At 50.0% G+C, this 11,111-nt stretch overlaps 1 protein-coding gene across 1 annotated transcript; it reads right to left on the bottom strand.

Annotated features, from left to right (window-relative positions):
* Positions 1-781: 781 nt before the first annotated feature.
* On the bottom strand, positions 782-8,687 carry CSUI_004709 (sugar transporter st1; the record flags this gene model as incomplete). Its single annotated transcript, XM_068064894.1, has 9 exons — positions 6,859-8,687; positions 5,916-6,035; positions 5,152-5,290; positions 4,725-4,834; positions 3,924-4,118; positions 3,254-3,436; positions 2,371-2,475; positions 1,393-1,620; positions 782-902 (listed from the first exon to the last, which is right to left on the bottom strand). Coding segments are annotated over exons 3-9 (1,017 nt in total), but the record flags the coding sequence as incomplete, so codon positions are not given.
* Positions 8,688-11,111: the final 2,424 nt, after the last annotated feature.

The raw sequence follows: 11,111 nt of genomic DNA, 5'->3' as shown, positions 1-11,111 counted from the left end.
ATGCATGCACGCATGCATGCAAGAAGCAATTCGAGCAATATTCTCCAAAGGGAGGGTAGGAGAGAAGAAAGTGACGACAGCCGCCTGCTCTAGTGCATGTCCTTTCAGGCAGTAGGAACCCTGTAGTCCAATGTTACGTGATACAGTGAGTCCAAGAGCTACAGATGAACGAGAGAAGATATTTCAAGAACGCGAAAACATGCTGGAGACGAGGCCTCGAGCAGACAAAGGATGAACTTCCCTACTCTCATTCCTCGTCACCTGCCGGGCAAAGTCGAACTAACTCTGGAGACTTCTCTACAGCGGTTAGGTATACGCGCTCTGAGAAAAATGAAGCAATCCTTCTCTACCAAGGTACAAAGACATGCCAGACATACACGGGTACATACACAAAGCCACGTACGTACAAGTATACGTATCTGTAGACAGACCTGTATTCCCTCCAGCCAGATGACATAAAACGGAAACTGCGTGTTGATAAATAGAGGAAGATGTAAAGGGCACACGTACACACGTCGAAAAAGAAGTCGGACGCTGGCAGCGAGAGAGACGGAAACTGAAGGCGACACCGTAACTCATCTTGAGACGGAGACGCGAAGAATCAATGAACACAGGAGATCCTAGAAGCGGAGGCGACGAACATAACAGAAAGAAGAGACCACAACCTTGCCGACCCTCAAGAACTTCCTCCTCTTCCCTTTTCCTTTCTTCCTGCTCTTTGCCCGCATTGTGACACATCAACACAGAGCCCTTTCTTTTTCCATCATCTTCCTCTTCTCACCTGCGCCTGCATAGCTTTGGAATAGAGTCGATCCTAGTAATAGTAAACTTGTTGCCTTGAGGAAGAAGAATAACGAGAGACACATACCTACAGCTACCCCCCGGACACAAGTCGGTATTAGCTGAGGAAAACAACAGGGACATACCAAACACGAGAGAAAGGAATGACTGGAGAAATGAGGAGGCAAGTCTGCTTCCTGGACAAGGTCGATGTAACACATAGTGAAGCAGATATTCTCTCTCATGAAAATGAAAAATGACAGAAGCGCCTTTTCGCCCCGCTCTGCCTCCATGGCACGGCGTTGATACACGCTCACACCCCCCCGAAAAAACAGGCAAATGCGGAAAAAGGTGAAGTGAGGAAACCTCATAAATCCAGAATACATGTCACATCCACGGGAGTATATAAATACACGTATACAGGTATACATACATGGACTGATAGACACACGCACAGATGCATGAAGACACACAGACACAGCGCACATGTCTATCATGTGCACGACATGCGAGTCGTCCCGCGTAGTACATGGAGAACGGAGAGAGAGAATGTAAGACGAACTGAAGACTTGCGACAGATGGATGTCGCCTGAAGATGTGGAGTGTACATACCTCGCATACAAGAAGATAAAGTAGAGGAATCCAACTCGAACTCAATCCGAAAACAACGAATAAAAGTCCGAGAAAATAAAAGACTGTTGGAAAGAAATACAGCAGTCCACTTCCCCCTTCATCTCCCGGTATAAAAGAACATGCTTGAGATGGAGCGATTGTAGAAGACGAAGAAGGAAATCCGAACCGCGACACCGGAGACCCGGCTCCTCCCCAAAGATATCCCATCTGTATTGTGAAAGACAACCGCGTCACAACAGAAGATATACACACATAACAGGGAGACAGCACAAGTTAGCTACTCTACTGCTCGACTTCTTCCTAGAAAAAGCTCATATATGGAAGCAAGATCGCTTTTCTGTCCGGGAGACATCTTCGGTTTACAGGCAGAAGAAAGACTAGGAGAAAGTGCATTCGGCTCTACACCAAGAAAAAAATTTCTCCAGAGACGGTTGAGTACGGACCCCGAACAACAGTTTTCTCGACCATACTAAACTACCGACGTGAACCACCTACACTCTTTACATTCACCTCTGTATCTCTCTCCAACTATCTATCACTCCGATATCCACCTAACTATCTCTCTGCTGCATGTTTCTCTCTCTACCATGGCGCCCTTACTTCACTCTGCTGCACGCATTCTCCGCATGTGCGGCTCGTCTTCCTCATGACAGAACGTAAAGACACGCAAACGAAGACTCCAAAGAAATTACACGACCTATCTTTCTGTAACTACACGAACACGCCGCAAAATTCATCGTACGAAGAAGCGTCAGCTGCACCACACCAATTCAATCCAGCCGACACGAGACTGCGTGGGGATACGTACTTATACCTAGAGAGATGCGCACATATGCACACGATCCTCATCGCACATCTGTCTGTCGTAGCCTCCCCCTCCTGTGAAAGATTCTTTACTTCTACAGAAATACACCCCTGCGACCCAAGAGAAGACGAGAAGGAAACGTATTATCCCACCATTAAGAAGAAGTAGCCTGTTGCTGCAACAGAAGTCCCGAAACACAGAAGCGGACGCCGTCCCCAACTATCGACAACAAGAATGCACGAGATCCCTCCCAGAACCTGAATACAACAGAAGAGAAAGGAGGATCAAAGGGAACAATAGAGAACGGCATAAAGAATGCTACAAGAGAACACAGAAACGTTATCTCTCGTCCAGGAACATGGAGTACAGAGCCCCGAATCGGCCGATCGAAACATAGCAACACCGCGAGAGTACCGATGTGTACTACGTGACTGTGTAGATATACACATACATATATATACGCGTAGCCGTGTATGTATACGGATGCGTGCTCATATCTATGTACGTATAAGGATGTGTATGACCGCACCCTCTCTGACAGTTTTTCTCCCTTGCGTCACAGCGAACAGCAGTCTGCTTGTCGGTCCTGACACGCATTCGTCACTCCTATCTCTCCACCGATACACACACATTTCCAACAAGATACGCACCCACATGGAAGTATACGAATACATGCATATGTATACACATACACAGATGCAGAATTCAGTGCTTGCACACTACGTCCTACTAATGCCATCCATAACAGCTTCCAAACGCTACTCATACAGATACTTACGCACATCTGTCTACGCATATATGTAGAAAGACAGACAATGCCCAGCGTGAACTAGTCTCACTGTCGCGACTCAACCGAAAAGCGGAGTGAATTTTCATTATCAGCCGAAGTGAACTTAGTTATCTACATGGCATCCCTCGAGACAACGGCATCACGCATGCAATCTACTTCTTCGGGGGCAGAAAGCATGTTATATACCATCAGTGTTCACCTCTAACTTCAGCTGAGGTTAAGAAAGCTGTAGACTCTTTCTTTACCTTGGCAATCGAGACAGCAAGCAACGACAGACGATTGTCACATATGACGGCGCCGATCAGATCTCCACTAAAGAAGAAGATCGACTCTCCGCCTACAAAGACGGCCGCTAGGACGCATGCGAGAACGCCTGCGAAATCCAAGCCATGCGAACTGAACAGTCTTGTACACAGACCTTCTCCATCCTGAACAGAGAAAGAAAAACACCCCCAAAGAACAAAATAGTGGCAAAGATGTGTGAGAAAGCAACGTACGGTGAGAAGGCACGATTTTACAGTGTATGCCGAACACTGAGTGCCCCTAAAGAGGTAGACTCAGTCACGAGTGAACGTCCACCTATCCGTGTATATATATGTATACATGGGCGTACGGTACATGCAGATCCCTTTACGATGAACGAGGGAGACCTATGACATTTTTTCACTCGTATGTACGTGTAGCATTCGAGAAGTACATGACGTGTATCTACACATGATCGTGATGGAGATACTCATCACCTGCACGCGGGAAATACCGGAGAAAGACAGGTCTCTCGTCTCCAATTTTTCACAGCGTGACTGGTGCCGAAGAACGAGGTTCACACTGGTCTCCCCCTCCCTACTCCTGTCACATCGTGAAATGATCGAACTTCTCTGCAGGCGACATCACCGAAGTGCGGAGTTTGCCTCTTACTGCAGCTTGGGTTGCGCCTCCTCCTCTGACGAGTAGTCTGTGAGGTAAATATATCTCCGATTGCTGGACCACAATTGCCCCTGCCTCCATCGATGATTCTCCCAGCATCTCGAGAGCTCGTAAAGCCCTCGCCTTCCGCTGTCTCTGCAGCAGCCAGCGAGGACTCTCCGGGACGAGAACAAGAAGAACGAGAAACTGAATGGGAAAGAAAAGCACATATTCGGGTAGCGCGTCGTAAAACGGGAGAAAACCTGAACAGCAGCGGCACCGCTACCGGAAACACACGTGAAGAGTAAGAATGAAGAAAAGAATTGAGATGCGGTATGTATACTCTTCTACAAGCGTACAACGCAAACGTCCAGAGGTCCAACAAGAGATTCCTGCTCCGTCCCCTAGCCATCTGGCGAAGAGCTAACCGATGTCAGATGACCATACGAAGACAATAAAAAGAAAAATGCATATTAATTGCATATATATGTATATACAGCCGATGCCACCTTTGAAAGATGGCTGAAGGAAGGCGTGTCCACCCGTACAAGCAGGTCCTTCTCACCATGAATGTAGTGAGAACGAGCAGATGTCAAAAACCAATGTACGGCTGCTCATGAACGCATGCAAACGTGTACAACATAAAGGAAGGTAGAAGTGAGACAACAACCGCCGTCAGTATCCCTATACAAGCACCACAGTACATCAACCTTGACGATGGATGTTTTCACAAAACGGCAAATACAGGCCTGAAAGATGAGGGCGAAACGAGAGAGAAAAGGAAGAGAATCACAAACGTCAGGATCGACCCACCAGCGCACCCACAGCAACTGCACCAAGACCTCCAACGTAGGCCAAATGCTGGGCCACTTTTGCAGCTTGGATTGAGTCTGCTGGAAGGAGTGCACGGGCCGTCAGAGAACCTGCGACACACACAAGAAAAACCGAAAAGAAACAGATCATAAACACAACACAGATGACGGCCACCAGACCACCGCACCGTACTCACGTATGGAGTACACCAGGAACAGAAACAGACACTGGTGGCTTTTGTGGGTTCTGTAGAGATGAAGAATAACGAAGACACATGCGAAGGAAAAATCGCCTACGAGCATGTGCATGCCAAAAAATGCATGTGCATATATTTACATATAAATATATATAAATGCATGTCCAAGCACACAGCAGCAGGTAATTTAGCCTTCTTTTATACGGCAGAAAGGAACCCTATCCCACTTACCAAAGAGCTGGAGAAGAAAGAAAGAGGAGAGGAAGGTTCCTCGAGAATCCTTCGGGAGAATTTCAGACAGATACATCGACGACGAAACAAACCCGGCTCCTTGCGCAGCACCAATGACGGCTCGACTTGCCAGTAAAACCTACAGAAGTGCCGTATGAAACAGCGCCCACACAGCACAACATATCCGCTTAAGTGTGGGTCCAGACTGAAGTCACTCGAGCCTGCCATGAGTTGTGATTGAAGAGAGCATACGGCACGCCTTCAACGCTCACTGGTATTGTTGTTTGTACAGGTAAAAAGAGAAAAGCGATACATACATATACATAAGACTGTACATACAAGCATGCCGCAGAGCGAGTCATATGCAGATGAATCTACACCGAGTGCATGCACGAGCCCAGATACTTAATACACGGTCTCCTCTGAAACACGGTAAACCTCACACTTTCGGAACAAGGTTACATCTGCACGCAGATGAACACATACGCATACCGTAGTTCGATGCAGGCAGTAAGTTTGCTACGAAAAAAAAAGTACAGATACACGAGCGACCCAGACAAGCCCAGCCAAACATACAGGGACCCTAACACATAGATGACACGGACAAGCATGACGCACTCCCTCCGTGCCTCATTCACCTGAGCAGCACAGCACACGGACGTGAACACACACCACGGCGGTTACGAGATATCTCATCAGCAACCACCCTCTCCCTCCGCTCTTGAAAAAACCTGACGAGGAAGTGATTTCCTTTTTATTCTTACAGCGAAATACGAAGCGCTGGAATAGAGAATGAAACCCGTAACAAAAAGAACACTAACGATATAGAAGAGATTCCGCGGTCCCCATGCATGGGCTATAAATCCTCCAGCAAAGCAACCAATCTGGAAAAACATGGACCAACACACACGACAAAAGACAAGACAGTTTGTTTGTTCACCGTAAAAGGTATAACTGTACGTACACCCGTACACCACTTCAGAAAACGCATACAGGACAGAAGGGGGGGGGGCGGCGGGGCACGGAGGCAAGACAAATCGAGATCAGAAGATTCACGACTTCCGCCATCCTTGCTGACATGAGAGCCCGCTTACAGACGAGCTGAGAGGTATGTGGAACTACAATCTTCCGGTGTGATGGTCTTCCCCCCTCTTAGTGGTGTAAAATGTCAACGCGGATCCACTCAACAACCTCTTACAGAAGAGTGAAGAAAGAAGGAAGCAACACGTGAATGCAGAGGATTGAAGAGAACAGCGGAAAGCTACTAGCGAGACGGACACACACAAACGATTATTTACTTCAACCAGAAAACGCAGCCTCGCAACTGGTACTGACGCGTGTCTATACACGGATATACACAGCGATATAAATATATACCTACATGCATGCGGGGAGCGAGGTCGTATATACCATGCACACATCAGACAAAGATAAGAATCTACACGCGGATAGACTAGTTCGGAAAAATGTCCCCCGCAATTGGTCGATGTACACCTATACAGTTGCCACATCGATCCAGTCGTGTGCGTCATCTGACGGCACGTACACTTGATCCCTGACCGAAAGGGCAACATAGTAACACGCGAGGGCGGCCTCAGCGGGGACACACGTGAAAAGCAGACGAGCACGCAGAAATGTGCACTCCCGTTTCGGTACGCTGGGCCGTGTGACTCCTGGTACAAAGAAGTGATATGAGAAAGAACTCACATCTAGACAACGCCTTGTTCCAGAGAGATATCCTTACCACCGAGCCTAAAGGAGACAGAAAGAAGAAAAGCAACTTTGATAAGCAGATATGGTTTGTCTGCTGATGATCACAGACATGAAAATACTCTACAACGGGATCCAGAAGCATCCGCGAAGCCGATTGTTCGTAGCCGTAAAGAATCGCAATAGAGCCAAAGAGAAAGTAATAGAAGATTAAACGACTACTCAGGCGAACGTCCTTCAAAAGAGAAGCCGGAGACTTCGTTTTTTGCTGACTGCTTGAGGAAAAGTCATAAACACCCCCTCCTCCACTCAAGTCTCCTCTGTCCTCTATCGGCCGGCCCCTATCATCAAAGTCATCGCTTTCATTTGGCTGTTCGACTGAAACACCCGTGGCGACGGTCCAGTCCGAGAAAGTTCTATCTTTGCCTGCCACCGCAGACAGATCGGGCCGATTGTTGCCTCGTGTCGGCTTCTCTCTTGATGAGGAAGAAAGGACGGCAGCAGGAGAAACAGAGCTAACAGGCTTTCCGACAACTACCTGGGGCGGCGTCCTCGACACGGCCGTATGGCCAGCCGAGGAGGAACTGAGAGATGACGCCTCCATCATTCTGGTCCGTGACCACAGACTCGCAAGAGCGGCAGGAACACACAGTCAGTTATGTGGCGAAAGTCTCGTGAAGAGCGGAAACTGGAACTTCCGTAGAAAAGAGCGTGAACGGCGAGCGATACGTCGGGGACACTTCCAAACAGAGCCGAACAAAACCTTTTAAAGGAAAAGAAAAAACACACCACGTACCAGGGAAGAGGTGTACCTCCACAAGAAACGTAGGCCTACGGTGCTCTTTGTTTCCGTATACGGAGAAAAAAGCCTTCCCTCAAAACGGAAGTAACGATTGAACAAGCTCAACGACTCGACTGTATGAATACAGCGCTGCGGCTCTGAATCCGAGCGCACTCACGCGCAGATGCGGGACCGTGCTCCGTAAAGGAATCAGAGTTACAATGAAGATGTAACAGGGCGGAAGGCAAAACGAAGAGGGCAACCTCCTCCCGCTAACGTGACCGGCCTTCCGGCCCCATGCATCGTCTGACGGGGTAAAATCACACTGAGAAGGCTTCTGGGACCTTTCAGCAAGTGTGAAAGCAGACCACGTTTGAGATCCTAACCACGACACTGCCTTGAATTGAGCGGTAGGAATGAGAACGATAACCGAAAACCTTATTTGTAACCTTTCTTCCGTCTATCTGCCCTCTTGAGAAACTTCAGAGCCTCCACCCGTGGCCGGCTCCCCGGCAAGGTAACAAAAGAACTGTACTCGAAACCGCAGGCGGCTGGGCTGTGCTGCAGGTCTCTCTTTGCGGGGCAAAGTGCCGAAACTCCTTTCTGTGTAGACATACGCCACAAAATAAAAACTACGAGAAATCCAAGAAGAGAAGAAACTCCCAACAAGATAAAGCAGAACGACAACGCGTATTTACCGACGATGGTACACCCAGACAGCGCGTCGCACGTTGTTGCACTTTCCTATAACATTGACGGTCCCGGCGGCGAATATTTGCCTAGTTTGCCAGTCGGGCATCACACATAAAAACCGATGATCCCTTTCATCTGTCCGAATGGCGGAAGAATCTGTTACACAGCGGAAGCCTTTCCCATTCGCAAGCGCGACATGCTTTGTTCTCTCGGTCCTTGTGCAGCCGGTGATCAAGCTACGTTACAGTGGGGGATCCGGTAGTGGGGGGACGCCCATGGAGGCAGAAGCTGGATGTAGCGGGCGCCGCGCTAAGGCAAGAAATTTTGGCCATGACCAAACTTTCCTTCACCTACCGGAAGGACGATGTTTACTGCAAAAATCGCCCCGGAGAACGTGAACTGGCACTTCGAAGTTTCGCCAACCGGCACCGCGAACGAGACGAGAACACGAGACGGCGCACGGAGGCCTGCAGCCCCGGGTAGGCAGAAAGTCACCACCGCCATCACCAGTCAGGCCGGAGACTCCAGACTTCAGCCAGACCCTTGCAAACCCCTACCGGTGTGTGGAACCGGTCGGGAGTGAGGATGGCTCGCTCAGTCAGTACATGGTTCCCGACCAGATGCGGTGCGCTCCGTGACGACGAGTGAGTGTACCGTCTCGCTACGCAAGCGGAGGGATACTGCCAAGTAGAGTTACATAGCTTCTCGTGAAAAGGTCTACACTGCGCGGCTCCTTTGAAAGTCGTATGCTACGCCTCGTTTTATTGGATGTCCGGACCTATTCCCCCCCCCCGACGTTTCATGCCCGTTCGCGCTCTGTCCCTCATTTGGTAAACGCTGTGTATGCTGCAGTCAGGACCGCCGCCCGAAGAATAAGGCCATTCAATTCGTCGTGGCCTGGAAGATCTGTTCAGCGGGTCCCGACTGGCGGGGAATAGAGACGCTTTTACGAGGGCACGGTCAGCTCCCCTCCTTTCACGGAAACGATGATAGTGAGCACAGAATCTCGGCTCAGCTTTCATCGCCACTCTTTCAGTGGGAATTGAGATGAAGCAACCACGCAGCAGCTCGCGTGTCATCCATAGAGATGTATGAGGATCTACTCGAAGATGCCACTCAATGCTGAGCCTCCCGGTAATCCAGTAACAACTATTACCGCCAACTGTCGTGCAATTTCATGCCTGTTCAGCCTCTAGCACGGAGTACTCAGTGGCAGATGCTAGCAGGCCCGGCTGGTGCGGCGGTGACCACGAATCAGCTTGGCCGGCAAAGCAGAACTGCGGCATAGCAACTTTCACGTAGTTCTGCGGTACTCTCCTGTTGGGTACGACTATCAGGAGCTTCTGTTTGTACCCGGGTTTGCGCCCTGATATCGTTTCCCCTTGTGAACGAGAGGTTAGTTGGTGCGGATTCCTATAAAGAATATCAGTCTCGGGATGGAATCTACTCGTCCCGTTATTCAAGCCCGTACGACGTCTTTGAAAGAAAAAGCGAGAAAAAAAGAGCCCAGATATCCCGTCAAAAAACCGCCGTACGAGTGCGCTGACAATAAAACTAGGAGCTTTTCCGGTGTGGACGTGGTTACTATTTTATCCCTTCCAGAACAGACGTAGTTTCTGAAGTTAATAGTTGTGGCAGGATGGAGGCCTGAGACGCAATGCGAGGACGGTGTGCCGCCCGAGTAACAACGACTGACAGCACTTAAAAATGTCAGCGCCTCGAACTGCGACGGCGGCTTCTTCCCTGTGACATCAGGCCACATTGGTATCGCAGCGTGAACACATTGTCGGAGCCCCGTGTTGCAAGCACCTTGGGAGCCCCCCGCACGCTGCCGAAAATTTCACTGGAGTGTACAGCCCAGCTCCCCTCCTAGGGTTGCTGGATTACTAGCGCTGTCTCCGCCGCCTCAGTTGGCGACTTGGAGAACAGCTAATTCTCTGTCGCCTCTTGCCTGCGCACGGCGTCTTTGTCAGTTAAGAACAGAAAGAAATTTGCAAGTGTCTGGTCTCACTCGTCGCCACACGAGTCAGTGTTGCCCCTCCTCACTCTCCGAAAAGGCCATTCCGACGCTCTCTCTGCAGGGAGGTTCAGGAGCGTGACCTGATCTCTCGTTGCCTGTTTCTCCACTCGCGTGCATATATCGCAGATCCTATAGGTTTTGTTGTTTGTGAACCTTTCGACTACCACCCATGGTCCCGCCCACTTGGGCGCCAGCTTGGCTGGGTAGTGTCCTACACCGGTAGGACTCAGCCGTATTGCTACGACCGCACCCGGCGGTAACAGCGACTTCGACGCAGCGCACAGGTTACGCTGTCGTTGCCCTTCTTGTGCACGTGCCTCGTACACGTGAACCCTTGCGCGCCACAGTCTGCCGAGCCATGCCACCGAGGTCGGGTCGAGCCCAGGCTTGTCCAGATATCTCTGTACCGGGAGCACCGCTTCCCTGCCGCGGTCCAAGAAGGGTGAGAAGCCTGTTGCACTGTGCGGTGTCGAATTGTGGGCCCAGGCCACCGCCTGGAGGTGCGTGTCCCAGTCTCTCCCGTTCTCGTCGATCAGCGCGCCGAGCGCTTTCTTTGATGTTGGCATGAAACTCTCGACCACCGAGTTTCCTTGCGGGTGGGACGGTGTGTGGAAGATCTTACGTGCTCCTAGATGTGTACAGAGGCGCTGTACGATCTCTGCGACGAACTGCGGCCCTTTGGCCGACAGTATTAGTCGTGGATCCTGATGTGCCGGCCAATAGTTGGCCGCGCTTAGTTTCTGTGTGGAACGTGTG

This window comes from Cystoisospora suis, assembly GCF_002600585.1.
Source record: "Cystoisospora suis strain Wien I chromosome Unknown contig_2243, whole genome shotgun sequence".
Lineage (NCBI taxonomy): Eukaryota > Apicomplexa > Conoidasida > Eucoccidiorida > Sarcocystidae > Cystoisospora > Cystoisospora suis.
This window is presented reverse-complemented; position numbering and strand designations above follow the sequence as displayed.